Source organism: Juglans regia, chromosome 3, assembly GCF_001411555.2.
Source record: "Juglans regia cultivar Chandler chromosome 3, Walnut 2.0, whole genome shotgun sequence".
NCBI lineage: Eukaryota > Viridiplantae > Streptophyta > Magnoliopsida > Fagales > Juglandaceae > Juglans > Juglans regia.
The window spans coordinates 20,053,470-20,078,037 of record NC_049903.1 but is presented as its reverse complement, the minus strand read 5'-3'; the positions used below and the strand labels follow the sequence as shown (position 1 = coordinate 20,078,037).

Sequence of the window (24,568 nt, the reverse complement as noted above, 5' to 3'; positions counted from 1 at the left end):
GATTTAATTTGGAGGGGGGCTATTTTAGTCCAACTTTGATTTATAGCAGTAGCACTTAAGCCATCATGATCCATAGGAGGGGCATTTTGGTCTAATTGGGATATTTTAGTCCAATATGAGTATTGTTGCAGGATTATTTTGGTTCACACAATCACATGAATTCCCAAGAGTAGGGTCTATACTCTTAATAAAGTATATAGAGACCCACGACCGTGATTAGCCTTTGGACTTGACACGATGATGACCCATGACCACGACTTGGGCATGGGTGTAGAGATTTTGGAGAATAAGAGGAATGAGAGAATAAGAGGAGTAGGAGGAGGATGAGAAGATGAGAGGGGTGCCAGTGTGAGAGGAAGGATATGAAGAGAAGGGGGAGAGAAGAAAGGTGGGCGCTAGGCGAGAAAGTGTGTGTGTGTGAGAGAGAGAGAGAGAGAGAGAGAGAGATTAGGGTTTTCAGGCTTATATTGGTGAATTTTTTAAACATATAATTTGCCGGCAAACGAGTTGCCGGCCCATCCTTTAACGAAATGAGTCAATTAGGTAGGCGGGCCAGGTTGTGGGATAGGGTGTGGTCCAAACATTAAACATGTGTATTTGACAAATACTTGCCTCAGGGCTAACATTATTACTCTTCAAGATGCTCGCCTTTGGATTAGCACTATTGCCTCAAGTGCATGACTCGGATTGTGAGCACTCTTCTCTCGTCCCGAACAACGATGTAGCGGGATTATCACAGACGACGACTGTAACTCGCCCCCAAGCAACATTCGTGCCAACACTTATACTACCTTACACTGAGGCTCGAGTGAGCAATGAAGCTCGCCTAGCACCAAGAGTTTGAGTCAGGGCGAGAAAAGAGTGTTCTGGAGCTGGAACGAGTGCCATGAAGAGTACTAGTTCTCGCCCTAAGACGAGCATTGTGGGAGAAGTTTGAAGGTCGTACCCTATGCGAGTAGAGAGTAAGGGAAAAGTGCTCGCCAACTGGAAAGACAAATCGAGCTAGCACGCTTTGCCATAGAAAATAAAACTGTGGGGATATGTTAAAAAATAGTCATGAACTATTGCATAAAACTCTTTCCAAGGTTCATCTAGCAACAAGTGCTCACCCCGAGGTCCCTCCCCCAAGCAATGAAGTTTGCATTGAGGTTCATCCAACTACAAGTGTTCGCCACAACGTTCCTGAGCAATGAAGCTCGCCCGGAGGTTCCTCTAGTAATCAACAGAACACTGAATAACTGTTGCTTGAGATGACTGAGCAGTGTCAGTTCGGTTGAAAAACTACTCGCAATTTCTAAGAAGAGTGAGACAACAACCCTGCTTAGGAAATACTGCTCAAGATTACCAAGCAGAGCTAGAGAATAACCATTGCTCGGGATGACCAAGCAATGCTAGTCCGGTCAAAACATTGCTCAGCATAACTGAGCAGAGCAACCCAACTACCCTTACTGCTCAAGAATACCGATCAAAACTGGAGACTAACCGTTGCTCGAGATGACTGAGCAATGTCAATCGAGACACTACTCGAGATAATCAAGTAGAGCAACCCAACAACCCTTGATCGTGATCACGAATGAAGGTCGATCCGTGCAAAACACTGCTCGAGATTATCGAGGAAGGCCACTCCGAACAAAACACGAGCTCAAGGTAACCAAGCAGACCAACACGTCACTAAGGCAAGCACTATTACTCTTTATGGTGCTTGCCCTGAGTTGCGAGCAGTCTTTGCTCTCCCCAGTACGAGCACTCTATGCATAATAATTCAATAATTTTTTTAAAATTTTAAAATTATTATTTATATATAAGTTATTTGGAAAAATAACAATTATGTTCATCTTATTTTCTATAATAATTCATAAAAATAAATAATAGTAGTTAGACTAATATTATTATTATTTTACAAAATACAATTCTTATTTTTAAGTTCTAATTAATTTATTATTAGTTTTTAATTTATCATATTCACCACTTTATTTTCTACGTGGCCAATGCATTTGGACCAGTGTTTTTGGTACCGTACCGTACAGGCCGATACGGCCGGTACCGGAAATATGCTATTTCGTACCGGTTAAAATACCGGGTGTACCGGCTAGTATTTGATGTTTCAGCCGAAATTTATGTTTCTGCCAGTACACATTTCAGCAGCTGGGAGTCGGGGGTTAAGCTGATGGCATTTTTGAAATTATGGCAAATTATTAGGGGCAAATTTGGACTTTCACCTCAAACATAAAACTTAAGTCTGAATCATCTCTTTCTCTTCTTTATTTCGTTTCTTTCAATTTCGTTCGCCCAGGGCCATTACACTTCACGCAGCTGCAGCACTCGAGTCCCAGATCGCAGACGGCCAGCCAGCTGCCAGCGTCCACCGCCCTCCATCTCGTCGCACCGCACGTCGCCGACCACAGCCCTCATCTTGGTATTTTACTATTTTTTTTTGTTTATTACTTAGTTTGATTTTTTTTTTGTTACTTTTTTTATAAATAAATCATAATTGTATTTTTACAGATGTTTTAGATTATATGTTTGTAGATGTTTTAGATTATATTGTTATAGTGTTTGTTTGTATTTTTATAGATGTTTTAGATTATATTTTTATAGATGTTTTATAGATGTTTGTTTATATTTTTATAGATTATGTTTTTATAGATGTTTGTTTATATTTTTATAGATTATATTTTTATAGATGTTTGTTTATAGTTTATATTTTTATAGATTATATTTTTATAGATTATATTTTTGTAGATGTTTTAGATTATATTGTTATAGTGTTTGTTTGTATTTTTATAAATGTTTTAGATTATATTTTTATAGATGTTTGATAGATGTTTGTTTATAGTTTTTATTTTTATAGATTATATTTTTATAGATGTTTGTTTATATATTTTATAGATGTTTGTTTATAGTTTAGATTTAATGAGTTTCTTCTTAATGGCTTACTTATAAGTGTTAATGTTTTATACTTTAATAGTTATAAATGTCTAGTTGTCAATCAACTGGTAGTATGACTTCAACTCCAGCACTTGCTCTTGTAAGATCAGAAGATCCAGCTTGGGCCCATGCGCGTGCAGTGCCAGGGGCAAGAACTAATACTGAATGTTTATATTGTAATAACGTAATTAGAGGTGGCGGGATCACTCGGTTGAAGTATCATCTAGCTGGGATTCCAGGCGATGTAGAAGCATGTAAAAAGGTCACTGAAGATGTAAAATGGCAAATGAATGAGTTGCTTAATGAAATGAAAAAAAGTAAAGAAAAGAAAAGAAAAATAAGTTCAGAAATTGGAGGCGATATAGATTTAACATCTGATGATATTGATGATAGTAATAGTATGGAGGGACAGTCTCAACTTTCAAAAGGAAAGAGGAAGTCGAAAGAATCTGGAACTGGAAAATCAGTGGGGGGATTGAGTAGATTTTTTGCTCCAAGAACAACTCCTGGGGCCCAACTTTCAATTAAGAGTTCTATGTCTTCAAATGAGATGATTGTAAAAGCAAAGATGGTTGTAGCATGCTGGTGGTATGATGCTAATCTGCATTTCAATGCAGCTCAATCCAAGTTTTATCAACCAGCTATCGATGCCATGACTGCCATCGGGCCAGGATTCAAGGGCTCATCTTTATATGAGTTGAAAGGAAATTTGTTAAAGATGACTGTAGATGAGGTTCAAGATTATTTGCAACAAATTAAGAAGGTTTGGAATGAGACCGGTTGTTCACTAATGGCAGATGGTTGGACAAACCAGAAGCAACAATCAATAATCAACTTTCTAGTTTATTGTCCGAAAGGTACACTATTTTTTTAGTCTGTTGATACATCTGGCCTTAGAAAAGATCCTGAAACATTGTTTAATATCTTTGATGAGGTTGTTCAAGAAATTGGAGCTGAGAATCTTGTGCAGTTCATAACGAACAATGATGCAAGTTATAAAGCTGCAGGAAAAAAGTTACAACAGAAGTATGGCTCTTTCTACTGGTCCCCATGTGCAGCTCATTGCATAGACTTAATGTTGGAGAATTTTTCTGATCCAAGATATTTTTCCCTTATTGATGATGCTATAAAAAAAGTAAAAAAGATAACAAAGTTCATCTATAACCATGGTTGGGTTTTGGCATTGATGAGAAAAGACTTTACCAAATGTCATGATTTGTGTCTTCCTGCAATTACAATACTTGCGACAAATTTTTTAAGTATCCAATGTTTATTCTTGTTTAAGAAAGAACTCAGACAAATGTTTACTTGTGATAAATGGATTGCATCAAGTCATTCTAAGAGCAACAAAGGGAAGGAGATAACTGAGATCGTTTTAGAAGATAAAGAGTTTTGGGCTCAATGTCAATTTATTGTCAGAGTTAGTGAGTCTTTGGTTCGTGTTCTAGGACTTGTTGACGAGGATGAGAAGCCTGCAATGGGATACTTGTATGATGCATGCAATGGAAAGAGCCAAAGAGAACATAAAAGCAAGATACAATAACAAAGTTAGTTTATTCAGTCCATTCACCAGGATCATTGATTCAAGATGGGATAGGCAGCTTCATAGTCCATTACATGCGGTGGGTTGTTTTCTTAATCCTGAAATTTACTATAGCCCCAATTTTAAAAATAAAAATGATGTTATAAGATGCTTCAACAGTTGTGTTATAAAGATGGAACTTGATCCCGATAATCAAGATAAGATCATTGCAGAACTTGACTTGTATAAGAATGCAATAGGTGAGTTTGGACATTCTTTAGCAATTCGCCAGCGTGATAAGATTAATTCAGGTATTATCATTTATCAATATCATTTGTTAAATAATGTGACTTTGTACTTTAAATTTTATCTTATTTTATTTTTACTGATTAATAATTTATAATTGCATTATTGTTATAGTTGCATGGTGGACCCAATTTGGTTGCGAGGTTCCAACGCTTCAAAAGTTTGCTGTTCGAGTACTAAGTCAATGTTGTAGTGCAACTGGATGTGAGAGAAACTGGAGCACATTTGATTTTATTCATTCGAAGAAGAGAAATAGATTAGTGCATAAACGTTTGAATGACTTAGTATTTATTCGTTATAACTTGAAGCTGAGAGAGGTAAATTTTTTTAATACTAATGTTTTCACTGTTGAAAAATATATAACATTTTCACTTATGTTTGATTTTATTTTTACAGGAGCATAAAAAAGGGAAGAGATGCTTTAGATTCAATCAATCTTGAAAACATTGATTTGATGGAAGAATAGGTGGGTGAAGAATCTGAACTTCTTGATGGAGAAGATTTGGATTGGGCAAGTATTGAAGAGCCATTAGCCTCATTAAATGAGGAAGACAATGATAATGTTGATATTGATGTTGATGACGGTGATGACGTTGATGAAAATATTTTGATTAACATGTCGAATCCTGATCCTTATTGTCTTTTTGATGAGGATGAGTATCTTTGATCACATGGTGACGTTAATGATTTTATCATGATAATGTTGATGTTTATAACTTTATGTTAGTTGTAACTTAAAACTTAAGACTTGTATTGAGAAGTATTGAGTTTATGATTTATTCTGTTGTTATTTTGGAATACAGTTAATGCTTGTATATATATAATTTATTCAGATATAAATTATTATGAAACGGTACACAAAACGGTACCGGTACGATACCGGTACCGAAGCGGTATCGGGACCGAAATATTATCTCGAAACGGTACACGAAACAGTACCGGTACCGAAATATTTCGTTCTAATATCTTAACCGATATGACTTCTGGTATGGTATTCAAAACTTTGATTTGGACCAGCACAGGCACGAAAAATCTGTATAATATATATATATATGTTTCTAAATAAATATAAAGATGCAAAGATGTTTAGAGAGAGAGCAAAAAGAGTTCAATTTCTTTAATGGGTATTGACAATCCCAAACATCCAAACTGTCACACACCCACTAATACAGTGCCGTGTCCTAATCTTTCCCAATTCGTCTTCTTGCTAACAATTATTTACAATAATCCAAGTCCCATACAAAACAGAGACAACCTTCGAATTCCTTGTCGAGGAATTAGAGAAATATGAAGCACTCGAGGGACACAAGTGGGTTTTCCAGTGACTCATTGGTCGTCTGCCCTGTCCCCTCCTCCATGCCCTTATTACTGCTCTGCTCCGACTTCCGGCCATTGTTGGGCTCCGTCGGAGCCGCTCTGACACGACCCGGAGACCGGATCGTTCTCCTGGCAGAAGGGCTCCTACCCATTACGGATCTATTCGCGCCGTTATCGACACGGGTCGCTGGCGACCTGGACCGCCTCCCAGAAACTTCCCCGGTGGAGTCACGACGCTCAGTAGCAGTCAACCCGCGCCTAGCCATCGTCGCATGACCCGGTTCTCTTTCCTTAACCAGACGGACCGATCCGGAATTTGCCCGACCCGGTGACTGTTCGAATCTCCGGTTCGGAGACTTAGCCACCAGCCTCTCTCTCCTAGCCCCCAAGTCCCCATTATAAGCTCTGTTTCTCTGCAGCACTTTCGCCGGTGAAGATCTGTTCACTCTTTGGCGGACCTCTTCGTCTTCGTCTCTCTTCGTGGCAGTGGTTGACACACTCTCGCTCTCGCTATAAACCTTGGAAACCTCAGAGATCTCGTTGTCAGTAGCGGTATTTACCGGCGAGGGAAACTTGTCGATCTTGTTTTTGTTGTCTTCGTCGTCTCCGTCTCCATCTCCGTCATTATCTTTGACTTCGTTGGACACAGGCTTAGTAGCAGTAGATTGGAAACCTAGAGGTTGAGGAGGCTTGGGCTTCGGGGTTTCGGAGAGTACCTCCTTGATGGTTTCTTCCTCAGCTGAAGGAGGGGGTGCCCTACTCTCATTTGCATCAGATCTCGGTCTTGGTGGTTGAGTTCCCACCAAAGAATGCTGCTTCTTTAGGGAATCAGATGACTTCGCGGTGCTTACACAGCAACCCATTGAAGATTTTTTGACAAAAAACTGTTCGGAACAGCACCACCACCTAAGCCATTACTGGTTTGAGCTCAAGAATGCGACAGACAAATTTAACCCAGAAGGTTGCAGATAGAGGGACGACGACCACTACGACGTTGTCTTGATTTCTGGGAAGGCCAGTTTATGAGAGAATGGATTAGTCCACAGGGTCAATGAGATTTATATTTATTTTCTTTTTGAGTGTTTTTTTCAGAAAAAAATAATGGGATTTTGATAAATGGGCTCGTGATCTGGGCCTTATCAATTTTCACAGGCAGTGTTGACGGAAACGTCATGTTTTTGCAACAGAGTCTGCATGTGAATCAGTATGGGCGGTTGATGAAGGCCACCTAATCTTATTTTGTGTCAAGGAACACGTGTGTGGGGTTCTTTGTATATTCTGTCAAAGTGAAGTATCTATCATTCTTTGAAATAAATACAGCACTCCCAATTTAGTGTAGGATCACTGTGAAATCTGCAAACAGCTATGATCGATCTTAGACAGATCCTAAGATAAAAACAGCAAAAAAGACTCACATTATGGACTAGTCTTTGGAGGAGGCTCAGTGAGTCATAAATTGGGTGGATTCTGCAGATGAACATACATTTATTTTGGACCCCCCAAGAGTGACGTATTGCAGGGAGGGTTTGGAGCATTAACTAGAGTATCTGTACAATGATGACAACAACAAGAAGCCGGTTTGGTTTAGCCGATACAGATGAAAACATTTAATTTGAAGTTGTACCATACAGTAATTTTGGTCATCCAAATACAATATTTCATATCTTAAGTTTTGAAAATATCTACTTAAATAAACAGTAAATAAACAGTACAAAACAGTAAAAACTGACGTGAATATTATGTGAACAGTACCAAAATTGATGTAAATAGTACATGAATAGTGCGTGAACAATATATGAATAGTAAAAACTGATATGAACAGTACACAATTCTAGTACTTTATAAAACAGTGGACCCACACCCTTTTCAAATCTCAAAAATTAAAAACTATCTCATCACATCTCACTATCTAAATATTTTTTTTACAAACTATTTCATCTCATCTCATCTGAACTGTGTATCCAAACGAGGCTTAAGTCATACGCTGCAGTAAATTGGAGATGATGATAAAATTAAGAAATTATCATCTCTATACCATATACTAAAATGTTATTTGTCATTTTTATCATTCTATGTAAACAAACATATTTACCCATCAATATGTATATTAGGTTAATCAAGATCTCTATTTACTTGGGAATACCAAACAGTTGATGTGAAGGAGAGAAATTGGAAGTGGAGGTGTCTCAATTTGCATCAATAATGGGTTTGATGAATTATTGACCAGCCTTGAATGAAGACATTGACCCTTGGAACAGAAAGAAATCACCAATAGAAAGAGCTGCCCCCAACACATGCTTTTAGTGAAGAAAGCAATAATGAAGCAAGCCCTCGGTTTCATACTGCCGAGTGCTAGATTTGCAGAAATATGGGATGGAAAACAGATTCAGCTAATTGAAATTAGAGAAGGTTTCGGATAAAAAGGCCTGGATGAGCTCTGCTTCAATAGCATAAAAAGGCCTCAGATGCAGGTATAGATGTCTCTGTGTCAATCTCTTAAAAAAGCATTGACAGAAGTATAAAATTTGACTAAAAATTGAAGTTTTGGCTAAAATCAAAATTATTGGAGAAGTTAAATTCTATCCAATTCAAAAGTCAAAATAATAATATAATATTATATATTTTAATAATAATTTTTTTTTATATATATTTTGTAAATACAATCCATATATTAATTTAATTTGTATTTAAAATTATTATTTTTCAACTATTTTTTTTCCTCAATCTAATTATTCAATAATAGCCATTGTGAATATTTTTAGAGTAAAATATTATTTTGGAAATGAATGGTGGCTGACCAAATTTGAAGAAAATAATAGATTTATTGTAGTTTAAAAGTGAAGCTTTAAAGTTTTGACTATTCCAATACAGACCACTTTTGAGTTACTTAGCCAAAATTTGGCTAGGCACTAGCATTTGGCTGGGCCAATGCCAGTGCTCTAAAGTGCAACTCATAACTCCTAAATTTTATTCATGAGTAATACTGGATACAATTTTAGAATGTACAAATTTCAGGTATCATGAAAATGAACTTTTTCATATGAATGTTACCTTTTTTCAATGGCATGCACGGATCTTGGAAGTAACTCAAGACCATGCATGTGCTACCTCCCCACATTTCAACATACTTTTGTATATTTATGCACTAAGGTCTCTGGTGCACCTTTCAGTGGTAGGATTTTTTTTTTTTTGGGCAGGAAAATAACAAAAACAAAAACAAAAAGTAAGGAATTAGGAATAAAGATGATCACTCACTTTGGATTTTCCACACAGAGATGCATGGAGTCGTATAAGATGGAATGGCTACCAAAATTATTGGAAGCAATTCATTTTACAATAGTACTGTTAATCTCATGTTATGGAAATGTTGGGTATGCAATTTGATTTGAAATAGTATATACTGTTGTGGAAATGTCAGGACCCAACAAAATTTGTTCGGTTTTCAAGATATGAACAATACCACAAAGAGTTATAAATGGTTAAAAGGAAACTATATAGGAAGAGTCTATCTCGTTTATTTTTGGAAAATATCTCATCTTATCTCATCTAATCATTACAATTTTCACAATTTTCAATACAAAATAAAATGAGCAATGCTACTCATCATCCCAACTTCTATCGTCCTCTCATCATCCTATGATGTGTCATTAGATGATTGGAGATTATTTATTCTATTTTACTTATAAACCTATCATTTAATACCACATCATGAGATGATGGGAAGATGATGAATAGATTTTTTCAAATAGAATAAACAATTCAACTTTTTCAAATCCTAAAATAAAAATAATATTAAAAAATATATTCTAACAATACTTTATTCAACTTTTTAACTTTATTCTCAACTCAATACATTTTATTCCTTTTAAGAAAAAATAAAAGGAATGAGATAAAAAGTATTTTGCAATACCTTTTATATTAATTTCCAATAATTTATTTCGGTAGATTTGCTCATGGTTTTCTAAACATTTATAGATTCTAGGTGGTAAAGAGCCTCCATTTTGTTGGTGTCATGGGAATCTAGATGTTAACTGTTAAGCTAGATGTTGAAAATGACTCCCACCTTGGGGTTTTTAGATGTTTGATTGTAATTGATTTGAAAATGTGATTGTGTCATGTTGCAAATTTCTTGTGTTAAGAAAACATATAGGTGCTTGCACCAATCTTTATTTATGTTTTTAACCCCTAAACTTAACAAAATCTCAATTTAAATCATAAAATTATCTTTGTAATCTTATTTCTTATTTAAATTTTAAATTTACGCCTAAGATTAGGTTAAATTAAGGTTTAGCCCCTAATTTTACCATTTCCCACCCAAATCACTTCTTTATAATTGACTCATTTATAAAATTGCTTTTTTCATTAACATCTAAGTTTAAAACTTAAATACATTATAAAACCCGAAATTTGCTCTAAATGTTAAATTTCAGTCTTTCACACTAAATGTTTATACGTTGAGAATTCTCTTTAATGGATGATTTTTTTAGGATTCTCTATATATGTTTATATGTGGAGGATTCTCTATGCTACATACAGTCATTTTTACATATTTTTTATACACTCTATTGATGTGATTGAATAAAATAATTATTTTATAATATAAAAAAAAAATATAGCTAATTACAGTAGTGAAATGCATAAAGAATACGTAAAATTAATTATTTTTGTAGTGAGTTATGTGAAATTTTTCTGAAAACGAGAGATGGAGGATTTGGTTTACAGCTTAGCTACGGAGGAAGAAGAGAGAAAATAAAAACAAAGGGGAAGAAATGTTTTGTTACGCATAAGGTGAGGATAAGAGCAAAAATGGTCTTGTTTTTACTTGCCCTTTAGTCACATCACATGGGACATGTGCCCCAACTAAGTAGCCTCTCCCATGTTCAGCTAGCCCTTATTGGTCTGCTGTCCAGTGTAAACTAGAGGCTGCCATGTGGCATTTTTTTAATAAATTCTAAATATTCTAATTAAGTCTAATCCACTTCTCTTTTTATCAAATTAGATTTTTAAATGTCTTTAGAAGCTTTTAAAAGTTTTTGCCTTACACGATATTATGATTTGAAATCCATTTACTCGAATTCATTTCTGTTTTCTTTTTGTCTTCTCATTTTGCTTGGGTGCATAAGATGTGAAATTTATTAAAAATTATTATTTTTTGTTAATTTTTAAATTTAGAAATTATTAAAATATTTGATGTAAAGTAAAAATAATATAAATCATTATCTTTGTTCAATATATCGGTTCGGTTGTCCAGATTTAAATAAAAATGTGTCTTGATAACTTGAACTAATGTTTGTCTCTTGGAGATATGAGCCTTAACCGCTTCTCAACCAAACAAAGGGTTGTGTCCTTTAGTAAATTAAAAATATTTTTAATGTATTATCTAATATTTGAGAAATTGTGACTTCTCAAAATTACTCTTCATTCTCTATAAATAGGGAACCATATCCACAAATTCATTAACTCCAAATTTTCTACAGAAATTAGAGAAACACGTCCTCCTTCTGTTTGTCTTTCTTTCTTTAGGCTTTGGCTACTTTATATAAGGTTAGAGGATCTCTTTTTGTGTGCATCGATGAGGAAATTAACGGGAACCGACATTATTATATCTTGGGAGTAGAATGTCAAGAAGCCTAGTGCATGTTTATAATTGGAGGCGACAGAATCTACTCTAAGGAAAACGTCCATCACAACGTGCCTCAACACTGGGTTCTCTCTTTCTAATTTGTTCTTATTATTTTACATATTCTCTAGTTTACAAAGCGTTTCAAAATATTTCCCAGCAATCTTAGAGTAGAACCTATTTGTTAAACTAGATGTGTGTTCTAATTGTTTAGTTGTCACCATGACTTCAAATGAACCAATTGCATCCGAGAAATTTGGAGGAGTCAATTTTAAGCGTTGGCAAGAAAAGATGAAAATCTTTCTTACAATACTTGGATTATATTTTGTTATTGAAAACGATCATTCTTCTGATGATTTACATGAGCTCATACATACTATTGAATTGTAAATATATGCAGAAAAAAAGATAATTTGTGTAGGTGTAGGATTTTAAATCATTTAAGTGATACACTTTTTTATGTTTATCTACACATTAAATCTGTTAAAGATATTTAGAATTCTCTTGATAAGAAATAAGGTATACAATATGCCAGAATAAGTAAATAAATTACAAGCCATTTTCTTGGTTTCAAGATGGATGATTCCAAATCTGTGGTAGAGCAAGCTAATGAGTTAACTGTCATTTACCATGAATTGGACCAACAGGGAATTGGTATTACCGAGAGTCTCCAAATTATTTGTACAATAGACAACTTGCCTCATTCATAGAAGAATTTTGGCCTATCTTTTAAACATAAGACTGAAGATATAACCATGGAAGTCTTGATCTTTGCCATTAGGATCCAAGAACAACACTTGAAAAATGATCATATCCCACCATTAGTTTCTAATTTTCAGTCTAAAGTAAATATTGTTGAAGGCCATAAAACACATAAGAACCCATTATATTAGAAATCCAAATTCAATAAGGGTAAAATTAATCATGGGAATAATTTGAAACCAAAATTGTATATCAACAAAGATGATAAGAAACCCATTTGTTTTAACTGTAACAAACCGAGTCACTTAGTCAAAAATTGTCGCTATAAGAAGAGAATATATCAAGGCAATGAACAACCAAAATCACCTAACCCACAGGCTCATATGGTACTTTCTGGGACCGACTCTTTTGAAACCGATGAACAGTACGTAACCATAAGTCCCCAAGTTTATCTAACTTGTAGTGCTACTAATTGGATAATAGACATATGAGCCAATGTATATATCACTTCTAACCGCAATATTTTTTCAACATATTAAAATACAAGCGGCATGAAAATGACGATGGGTAACTCCACCTCTACACAAGTATTGAGAGTAAGAAAAATTGTACTCAAATTAACGTCTGGAAATACTCTTCCTTTAGAAGAAGTATTTTAAGTACCAGAAGCGAGGAGAAACCTAATTAGTAGATCTCTACTTAGTGGGGCGGGCTACACATTATTATTTCAATCTAATAAAATTATTGTAACTAAATATAGGTCATTTGTGGGGAAACGTTAGTGAGTGGTGGTTTGCTTGTAATAAATATTCAAAATAATGTAGAAGACAAATTTGATTCTAATAATAAGTTTACATTTTCTACACGTTCCTCTTTAATATGGCATGCTAGATTAGGTCATGTTAATTATTATAATGTTAAAGAATGAGGAATTTAGATATTATTCCTAAAGTTCCTGTTGATTTGAATGAAAAATGTTTAATTTGTGCTCAATCAAAACAACCTAGAAAGCCATTTAAATCTGTTATAAGAAACTTATCGCTACTTGAATTAATTTTTAGTGATGGTTGTTATTTAAATGGTGTATCCTCTAAAGGTGGTAATAAATACTACATTACTTTTATAGATGATATGTCCAAATTTTGTTATGTTTACTTGATGAAAACAAAAAATGAATCATTTAGTAAATTTATCATCCATAAAACTGAAGTTGAAAACCAATTGTAGAGAAAGATTAAAATTATCAGGCCTAATAGAGGAGGTGAATACTCCTCTAATCAATTGGTTCAATACTGTGAGGAGAATGATATTATATATACATGAGGAAACCGGTCCATATTCTCCTCAATCCAATGGTGTTTCTGAAAAGAAAAATAGAACCTTGGTAGATATGGTCAAATGCATGCTCTCTAGTTCCGGCCTACCCGAGCAATGGTCGGGGAATCAATACTTGCATCTTGTTTTATCTTGAATAGAGTACCATTTAAAGGATCTGACAAAACACCATATAAACTCTGGAAGGTTTGAATATCCAATATTAATTTCTTTAGAGTTTGGGATTGTCTTACAAAGATTAATGTTTCAAAAATTAAGAAAAGTAAATGATATCCCAACACAGTAGATGCAGTATTCATTGGGTATGCTAGACATAGTTCTGCATAAAGATTTTTTATTATCAAATCAGAAGTCCAAGATATTGATCTCAACACCATCGTGGAGTCTAGGGATGCAACATTCTTTGAAGATCAATTTCCTTTAAGAAATAATTTAGAAAGATCTTTACCTACAGTAAATTTTCCTTCCACCAGTAGTCAACCTACCATTATATCTAATCATGATAGTGCATCTGGATTACAAAATGAACTTGGAAGAGGAAAACTAGTTAGAAAGGAAAATGATTTTGGATATGATTTTTATACTTATTCTATGGAGGAAGACCCATTGACTTTCAGGGATGCCATGCTTTCCATTGATTCTACTTTCTGGAAAGAAGCAATAAACAGTGAGATGGAATCTCTTAAGACTAATGGCACTTGGAACTTATGTGATCTTCCTCTTGGATGTAAAACTATTGGATGTAAGTTGATTTTTAAAATGAAATTGCAACTTGATGGTACTATTGATAAATTTCAAGCTAGGCTGATTGCAAAGGGCTTTACACAAAGAGAGGGTATCGATTATTTTGATACGTATTCTCCTGTTACTAGAATAACTACAATTCATGTTCTAATTACTCTAGCAGCGATCCATAAACTTGAGTTCCACCAAATGGACGTAAAGACTGCATTTCTTAATGGCGATCTAGAAGAATAGATATACATGGATCAACCAGATGGGTTTGTGGTTCCAGTATAGGAAATGAAAGTTTGTAAATTTATTAAATCTCTCAATAGTTTAAAGCAAGCCTCTAAACAATAGTAGCAAAAGTTTGATAAAATAATTTTTATCTTATGATTTCAAGATAAATGAATCTGATAAGTGTTTATACACTAAAATAATTGATGGTGCATGCGTAATGCTATGTCTTTATGTTGATGATATTCTCATCTTTGGTACCAATATAGATATTTTTCTTGATGTTACAAATTTTTTATCTAAAAATTTTGACATGAAAGACATGGGAGAGACACATGTAATTCTTGGTATTAAATTAATGAGATCTCGTGATGATATTAGCATAAATCGATCTCATTATATTGAAAATATTCTTAAAACGTTTGAGAGATTTGAATGCAAACTTATTAGTACTCATCTTGATCCTTGTTTGCATTTAAGTAAGAATCTTGGAGATCATGTGTCACAACTGAGATATTCTTAGATTATCGGTATGTTACTGTATATTGCTAATTCTACTAGACCTGATATTTCATATGCTGTGACTAGACTTAGCAGATATACTAGTAGGTCTGATGATTCTCATTGGAAGGCATTGGACATAATTGTTAAAAATTTGAGAGGAACCATGACATATGGTATCCATTATTCTGGGTATCCCTGTGATACCTTACTCCTTCCTTCTTACGTATGCTTATTCTTTCTGACGTATGTTCCGTCTTTATGACGTAAGCAAATCCCGAGGGCAAAGATTTTGTAACTGTCTGCCCCTTTTATCTAGCGATTGCGAGACTCATCATGTGTGTCGAACCATGATGGCGTGTTTCGAAAGATATCGTGTGACTTCTAAGGCACGCCCAGTGTTTTAAATATACTGAAAATATTTATAATGAGTATTTACAGTGTTATTGAATTAAGATTGATCTTAAATACGACAATCATAATATTGTTGAAGAGTTTCAAAAATATTATAATTGTCAGAAATCATTTTAATAATATTATTAAAATGATTTCAATTATTTAAGATATTATGAGATTTAAATTATGTTGAAAGCTTTTATTAATCAAATGGTTTTATTCTCTTTAATATGTTAAGTGAGACTTCATCATTTTATTGATGATGAAGAATATTATTTTATAAACTAAAATTAATTTAAAATAATATTCTACCTTAATTCCTCTAAGCACTTTTAATTAAGTTAATGTTTTATGCATTTTCAAATCAGTATTTGAGATCTATCGTTAGATCGTTACGGGGATCCCCAGATGAAGGGACTAGGTTAAATACCCAGACCCCCTCACTTTTCCCTCAGCTCTCTCTCTCTCTCCTCCCTCTCCCCAGCATACGCAATACTCGGCCTCCCCTCGCCCGAACTGCTTCATGCCCCAGCCCGACACCGCCGTGAGTCGCCAGCCCTCACCGCCGGCACCACCAGCTCCACCTCACGCCGGTGAGTCCTCCCATGCCAATATCCTTCTCTCACGCCCCCCCCCCTCTCTCTCCGCTGGCCATGCACAGCCCGAATGGGCTTAATGCTTACTACGCCGCCGTGCGCCCCCCAATGGTGCCACCACCTCCACGGCAGCTTCCCCGGCCACCGACCATCACCCTTCAGCGAGCTCAGGCCCTCCCATGCAGCCACCTTCCCCGTCGCACGCACAAGAGACTCACGCACGGCTTCACCGTGCACTGCCTCTGGCACCGCCGTACGCGGTACCCACGGCCACCAAGCACTGCCATGGACCTCCCCTTCCCTCCCCCTTCCTCCTCCACGTGACCCATGGCCAGAAGCCCTTCTCCTCCGCACGGGCTTCCTCTTTTCACACGCACGGGTTGCACACCCTCCACCTCCATGCACTGCCACCCACGACAGATGACCACCACCTCCAGCCTCCTTAGGCCACCACCGAACTATCCCAACTGCCATTAGCTCCAATCTATCACCCATGCACGCACACTCTCTCTGTCACTCTCACACAGCTTCTCCTCCACCGTGTGGCCAAATCCGCCGCCAAGAGCCACCGTGGTGAGACCCCAGTGCCACCAGGAGCTCCACCAGCAACCCTTCAGCCCAACCCTAGGTCCAAACCACCACTTTGAGTGGTGGGTAGTCACTGCACGTGATGGACAGCCACTGCGCGTGGCTGACCGCCACTGTACACGGCTAGATTCGCCGTGTTATGCTCCTTGCCACCATCACAAGGCCACCACGAGCCCTTCCAAAACCACACCTAGCTATCCAAACGCCTAAACAGTTAACGTACGTGGATTAGCCGCCACGTACGACACTTCCGACATCATCGGCTGTGACGATCAACGAGCAACGTACGAGTTATTCGGCCGATGTATAACCTTTTATCCCTCATTAATTATGTTAGATATTGATTAGTTGACTAGGTTGTGGACTGTGCTGTTAGTATTTGTGGAGTTGTGATATTGTGATGTGGTGTTGTGTGATGAAGTGTTGGGCATATCTGTGTTGGATGGAGATGTGTTGTGCCATGTAGTATGGTTGTGAAGTATGTGTTGTATTGGTGACGTGGCAGATGGAATCAGAATAATACACGTTGGGTGTACTTTGTGTGTGGTGTAATGTGAGACAATGAGAGTATATGTAAAATATACCCTCATAGCGTAGTGTGGAACGGGAGGAGTACACGCTGAGTGTACTCTGTGTGGGGTACGGTATATGAAAGGAGTACATGTGGAATGTACTCCGTATGACGGGGTGATACACCACATGGCATAATGCCATAATGGTGATGTGGCGTAGTGTGCATGAAGGGAGTACACGTGGAGTGTACTCCATGTGGTAGAGTGATGTACCATATGGCGAGTATGCCATAATGGTAATGTGGCGTAGTGTGTATGAAGAGAGTACACGATGAGTGTACTCCATGTGGTATAGTGATGTACCATATAGCAAGTACACCATAATGGTGATGTAGCGTGATATGTATGAAGTGAGTACATGTGAAATATACTCCGTATGGCGGACTAATGCACCATGTGGCGGATATGCCATAATGGTGATGTGGCATAATGCAAGTGAATGGAGTATATATGGAGTGTACTCCATGTGGTATAGTGATGCACCATATGGCGGGTACGCCATAATGGTGGTGTTGTGGCGTGATGTGTACGAAGGAAATAAATGTGGAATGTACTCCGTATGGCGGAGTGATACACCATGTGGCGGATATGTCATAATGGTGATGTAGCGTATGTAAAGGGAGTACACGTGGAGTGTACTTCATGTGATGGAGTAATGTACCATATGGTGGGTATGCCATAGTGGTGATATGGCGTAGTATGTATGAAGGGAGTATACGTGGAGTGTACTCCACATGGCAGCCACACTCCGTGTGGCGTGTCGTAAAGATAAGGATGGTTATGTGATTGATGGGCGTGGAACGTGATGGATAGTGTTGGGAACTGTGAAACAGTGTCCCGAGGTAGTTATGGTGAGGCCTGTAGTCTAAGGTGACGGGTGTCACCATGATAGACTTATGGCTAAGAGTATGCGGGAACTAGTAGAACAAGTGTAAGAGTGCGCAGCGGAAGCATGACTAGGGAATGTCACGAAGTGACATGACTATTGACAGTCGTGCTTGTGACGGGCAAAATAGCAGAACAAGTGTGAGAGTACGCAGTGGAAGCATGATTGGGGAATGTCACGAAGTGACATGACTATTGACAGTCGTGCTTATGATGGGCGAAATAACGGAACAAGTGTGAGAGTACGCAGCCTGACTGGGCAACGTCGCGAAGTGACGTGGTTATTGATAGTTATGCTTAGGATGGGTGAAGTGTTAGAATGTAGGAATGGCGTAACGGGAACGTAATGAGATGTTACGGTGTGACAGGAGTACGTGAGGAACCGTACTCGTGATGAGTTAGGAGTTGAAGTAGCAGAATGTTGGGTAATGCGACAAGGTCACAATGTAGCTCTGGAGCAATCTCGGGTTATGTGACGTGACATAAGGCGTAGTTGTAAATGGAGTCTTGTCGTGTTAAGTGTTGGGATGAACTGTCAAAAGGGACGGGTAGCATGAAGAGTCATGCTAGCCGGGTTAAGAGAAGGTTGGTATCGGAGTATGGCTCTTGTCCCTACGAGCAGGTGATCAACATGTCATATGTTGATCTTAGGTGATAAAGGGGTAAGGTACATGTGTAATCTGGGTAGACATATGTGTCGGACGGATTCATCATATGTAATAGATAATTTGTCATGAGTATAGTTGCACGGTGCTTAAGCCTCAGAGTTGGCTTAGAGTCGTGTGGCTTGTATGGATGGGAATGGGGATTAGTATGGGTTAAGGTACATGAATAAAGTGACGGGCGTATTATCTAGGATTGTGATGCGTGATTCCATCGGTCGAAATCATGTGTCAGAATGTGGTTGTAAAAAGAGTCAGACAAATGTCTTAGTATCTTAATCCTAAGGTGAATCATGGATTCACTTTAGTGGATGAGCACTCGAGGCAAGACTTTGAGTTGGAAGATGTGGTGACTATAAGTGGTCCCCAAAGGGTTTAACATAGTAAAGGGCACGTAAGTGCACGGGATAGAAGGAGAGTATTCCAAGTATAGCGTAGTTCTATTTCTAGTTTAAGTTGCTTATGTATTGATAGAGAATGACGCTAAGGTATGTGTATGCATGTAGGTTGCCATCTGACAAACACATGAATGGACTGCATAACATACAAGTAGCATAGAGTCTAGGTAAGTGTTACGTTCATATTCTTCTAGAGTTTTTGAAGATACAAGAAACGCTTTTCTTTTAAGATGCTCACGAAAAGAAACGAAACACGCTTTAAGAAATAAAATGCTAAGTGTTCAAAGGTATAAGTATGTACGGCCCCTCCTTGGCAGCCCCTGTTTACGCAACCAAAGTATTAATTGTACGCATGTGAATGGATGACTATACCCTGTATCTATTGTATGTATTTTCTAAGAAAATCCATAAACTGATGAAAGTGCATGAAAGGCATGACAACGGATGCTTTTGTGGATCCTACGAACCGACGCTTTCATGTGCGCCACGAGGTGATGCTCGTGGATGCCATGATTGACGGCGTTCAAGGTGACGCTTATGGAATGCCATGAAAGCTGACATTTAAGCTCATGTATGTTCTTAAATGATGTTTTTCATGAACGAACTGTTAAAGAAATGATAGGATTGAAATGAACTGAAAAATGAAAAGACGATTTTCGGGCTTACGCCCCAAACGATGTTTTTCTCATGAAAAAAAATGTTTTCTCATGAAAAGAAATAACTGTTAAATGAAAGAATGAACCGAATGAAAGCTCCAGCTCTTTCGAGCTGACATGAACGAATGAATGAAAAGCAAGAAAGACATGAAAGCATGAAATGTATGAAGATACGTAACGGCCACATGAATGAATGAAAAGGGTACTAATGAATGGGCAGAATGCAATGCCGGGTAAGTAGTACTAAAAGTGCACCCAATGCTGCCCCCTATGAAAGGGATTCCTAACCTGTGGCCACGGGCGGAATCCGGATCCAAAGGAAGACCGCTAACCCCAACACACGGGCATAACAGTGTGTACTGGCCTATGAAAGTGATAAGAACGAATGGATGTATGCATGCATGTACAAACGCACGAATGCACGAACATTTAAGAAATGAAGTCACTGACGGGAGAAACATTTTACGAAAAGGATGCCCATGTTTAAAAGAGAAAAATTCCGTCCAGTGATGTTTTCAAAAGAACGCACGTATGCACGTAAGCATGCATGAACTATTGAAGAAATGAAGGCATTGACGGGAGAAACGTTTTACGAAAAGGAAGCCCATGTTTAAAAGAGAAAAGCCCCGTCCAGTGGCGTTTTCAAATGAACGCACGTAAGTACGTATGCATGCACGTAATAATACGTATGAATGATGAATGCATGAATGAAAACCTATATTGTTATATTTTAATTGTATGAAGTAATGCTTACGAGTCTTCGACTCATTTTAGTTTTTATGCATGTCCCTCCCCCCCAGGAACTGCATGATCAGGACGGTCACGGCCCATGGGGAAGAGCACAAAAGTCTATGCACGAGTTTTAAACGTACGAGAGGCCTTTTTATTTCAAGATTTATGTTTTTCGTTGTAAACCTCTTTTATTGTCAAAGCACATTTTATTTATAAACATGAAGTCTTGCACCCTGGGTATGCAAGTGAAAACTTTTAAATAGGATGGTAATTCCCGTCGTCCTTTATGAAAATATTTTGTAAAAAGTCCCACCACAAGGACTGGCGTTACAATCCCACTGTATTAGAAACATACAGTGATGCTAGTTAAATAACTGACACAGTAGTCGTAAGGGAACGAGTAGATATATTTCACTCTCGATGGAGCAGCTTTGGCTTGGAGATCATTCAAGCAAACTGTGATTTCACGATCTACTATGGAGACTGAATTAATAGTCTTGGATACTATTGGACACGAGGTAGAGTGGCTTAAGAATTAATAGTCCTGGATCTTTCAAATGGAAACATGCTAACACTAGGTAGATGTTCAGAGCCGCAAGCTACCACTATTGATACATAGTACTTAGTCCAAAGAAAATTCTATTCTATTCTATTCTTTAAAATATTTTAATCAGGTGGATGATTGTTAGTTTTTAAACTTAAAAATGATTAAAATATTTGATATAAAGTAAAAATAATGTGAACTATTACTTTTGTTCAATGTATCAGTTCAGTTGTCTAGATTTAAATGAAAATGTGTCTTGGTAACTTGAACCAATGTATGCCTCTTGGGGATATGAGCCTTAATCGCTTCCCAACCAAACAAAGGTTGTGTAATTTGTGAATTAGAAATATTTTCAATGTATTCTCTAATATTTGAGAAGTTGTGACTTCTCAAAAGTGCTCTGTCATTCTCTATAAATAGGGAACCCCACCCACAAATTCATTAACTCCAAATTCTCAACAAAAATTAGAGAAACACTTCCTCCTTCTTTTTGTCTTTCTTTCTTTTGGATTTGGCTATTTTATATCGGTTCGAGGATCTCCTTTTGTGTGCACTGATGAGGAGATTAAAGGGAATCGACATTATTGTATCTTAGAAGTAGACTGTCAAGAATCCTAGTGCATGTTTATAATTGGAGGCGGCAGAGTCTACTCTAAGGAAAGCGTTCATCACAACGTGCCTCAACACCGGGTTCTCTCTTTCTAATTTGTTCTTGTTATTTTACATATTCGTTAGTTTACAAAACGTTTCAAAATATTTCCCAACATTTTTTACATGCCCTAACATTTTCTCTAAATTCTCTATTACAACTAAAATGGAGCAATGAAGAGGAAAATGAAGATCGAACTTATCCTATGGCTTTCGAGTCTCTTCCATCTCTAAGCAGCCTAATTCGCCTCTTGCTGCTTGTCTCCTTTTCTTTTTTATCTACCATTTTGTCAACTTTAAGTCTTGTATTTTCATTCAATACCATTCTCTTGTCCCATTAGTATTCACATCAACTCCCTTCCATTTTTTTTCCATGCCTTTATATTGAGCCTTCTTGTAGATTTTCTCCAACTCTGAGTGTGAAATCTATGTACTATAAATGGTGTTTTGCAGTTTGCACTGGCTCTCACATCTTTTCTAAACTCTTTGTTACACTAAAAAATGGAGGAGAAAGAACAAGATAAAGCTTGTCCTCTTGCTACTGGCCTCCTTTTCTCATTTCTCTATCCTCGTGTCAAGTTTGCCCATTTGGATACAAAGGTGAGTTGAAATCATCTCACCTCATCTCATCTAATTTCAATTAAAGTTGCGTTTAGATGTTGAGCTGAACTTAACTCAGATCAATTCTTTATAAATAGTAGTGAGTTAAGTAGTGGGAGGAGTTATGTGAGGCCCATCTAAACTGAGTTTAAAGTGTATTTGGATGTTAAGATGAGTTTAGTACTTTTTATGGGAAGTTGAAAAAGGTTGTGGGTCCCACATGTAAAGATGTGTTAAGTTAAAAAAGGTTGTGAGTCCCATGTGTAATGAGGTTTTGAGTTAAGATGAGTTTAGTAATTTGAGAGTTTGGTGTTTGGATGTTAGACTCAGCTTAAAATTAGATTGAACTCAACTGAGTCTTGCAACCAAACTCAACCTAATAATCTCACTACTATTTACAAATCATATCAACTCATCTCATCTCATCTCACTTATTAGTGTTACTCATCAAGCTCAAGAACAAGATCAAGTTAAAGAACAAGAACAAGATCCTTTATGAACCGGATCCTTTTGTATTTACAAATATATTTGTTAACTTAAACTCATCACGTGTAAATGTACATATACTGCTATAAATAAATGAAGTGATCCACCTAAAATTTACGGTGGTTTTTTTGCAAACCTTCACATGGTATCTTAGAGCCATTTCTCGGATTAACATCCAAAACCGATCCCATGGCCTCTGTCAACCCCTCTCTCCCCTTCACCACCATGGTTCATCTCCTCACGATCAAATTATCTTCCTCAAATTATCTCCTCTGGCGCAGTCAAGTACTTCCGTTGCTGCAAAGTCAGAACCTTCTTGGATATCTTGATGGTTCCTGCGCCGAGCCCGCTGCTACCATTGTTTACGGCGACTCTGTTTCTGCAAACCCAAAGTTGACCGAATGGAAACAGATTGATCAACTTGTGCTCAACCTGTTGCTTTCCACCTTAACAGAAGAAGCCATGTCTGCTGTCGTTGGCTTATCCACGTCTCGGGCCGTCTGGTCATGCCTGGAAAATACGTTTAGTCACAGATCAAAGTCCCGTGAGCTTCGGTTGAAGGATGATCTTCAGACTATGAAAAAGAATGACAAAACCGTACCTGAGTTCTCCCGTGAGTTCAAAGTCGTTTGTGATCAACTTGCTGCAATGGGACGTCCAGTTGATGATCTTGATAAACTTCACTGGTATTTACGTGGTCTTGGATCATCTTTTTCAGTTTTCTCCACCACTCAATTATCTCTGTCTCCTCTTCCTCTATTTGATGATGTTGTACCCAAAGCCGAAAGCCATGAGATTTTTGTTCGATCTTTGGACTCAACCTCTCCTCTGGGCTCCACTGCTGCTGCTTTTACCACTTCCAGAATTTCCAAACCCGCATCACATGCGGGTGGTCGTGGAGAGGGCCGTTCCTCTCGTGGAGGACGTGCACGTGGTGGACGAAACACTCAAAGAACTCGTCCCATTCGCTGTCAAATTTGCCGTCGTGAAGGCCATTATGCCTCTGTTTGCCGTGATCGTTACATTCGGCCCCCTAGTGCAAATTTAGTTGAAGCTTTCACTCCTTGCTCTCTTAATGATGGTCAAGACTCCGTCCAAGACTCTGATTGGTACACGGACACTGGGGCCACTGCTCATATGACCCATGATGCCGCTCAATTAGACACGGCAAACACTTATCTTGGTAAGGATTGTGTTGTATTTGGTAATGGTGCATCTCTTCCCATTTCTCACACCGGTACTTTCTCTCCAACTCCTTCTCTTCTTTTAAAAGATGTCTTAGTTGTGCCCGGTCTCACTAAAAATCTTATCTCCATTAGTAAACTAACCTCTGATTTTCCATTCTCTATTACCTTTACTAATGATCAATTCACTGTGCAGACTCGCGACACAAAAAGAGTGGTAGCAACCGGTCGACGTGAAAATGGACTTTATGTTCTTGAACGTGGTCATAAATCTTTCATTTCCGTTCTTCCTAATAATTGTCCGCGCGCATCTTTTGATGATTGGCATGCTCGTTTGGGCCATGTTTCTTATAGCATTATTTCTCTTTTGAATAAAAATCATCATCTATGTGTTACCTCTTTACTCCCAAATCCTAATGTGTGCTCTAGT

At 37.4% G+C, this 24,568-nt stretch overlaps 2 protein-coding genes across 2 annotated transcripts; one reads left to right on the top strand and one right to left on the bottom strand.

Moving 5' to 3' along the window:
* The first annotated feature begins 1,573 nt into the window (after positions 1-1,573).
* Positions 1,574-4,471, top strand: LOC108986493. The gene is made up of 6 exons (XM_018959121.2): positions 1,574-1,647; positions 2,294-2,416; positions 2,983-3,210; positions 3,328-3,691; positions 3,803-4,063; positions 4,214-4,471. The coding sequence occupies exons 1-6, from the start codon at positions 1,574-1,576 to the stop codon at positions 4,469-4,471; spliced, it is 1,308 nt and encodes a 435-aa protein (XP_018814666.2).
* Positions 4,472-5,841: 1,370 nt separating this feature from the next.
* On the bottom strand, positions 5,842-7,380 carry LOC108986492 (sp110 nuclear body protein-like). Its single transcript, XM_018959120.2, has one exon. It carries the CDS (start codon positions 6,934-6,936, stop codon positions 6,034-6,036), a length of 903 nt encoding a protein of 300 aa, XP_018814665.1. The 5' UTR covers positions 6,937-7,380; the 3' UTR covers positions 5,842-6,033.
* Positions 7,381-24,568: the final 17,188 nt, after the last annotated feature.

Coding starts and splice junctions, on each gene's coding strand:
- LOC108986492 (XM_018959120.2), bottom strand. CDS start 6,936: ATGGGTTGCTGTGTAAGCACCGCGAAGTCATCTGATTCCCTAAAGAAG.
- LOC108986493 (XM_018959121.2), top strand. CDS start 1,574: ATGAAGGTCGATCCGTGCAAAACACTGCTCGAGATTATCGAGGAAGGC. Junction 1,648..2,293: donor GAACAAAACACGAGCTCAAG/GTAACCAAGCAG, acceptor TCGTTCGCCCAG/GGCCATTACACTTCACGCAG. Junction 2,417..2,982: donor CGACCACAGCCCTCATCTTG/GTATTTTACTAT, acceptor ATAAATGTCTAG/TTGTCAATCAACTGGTAGTA.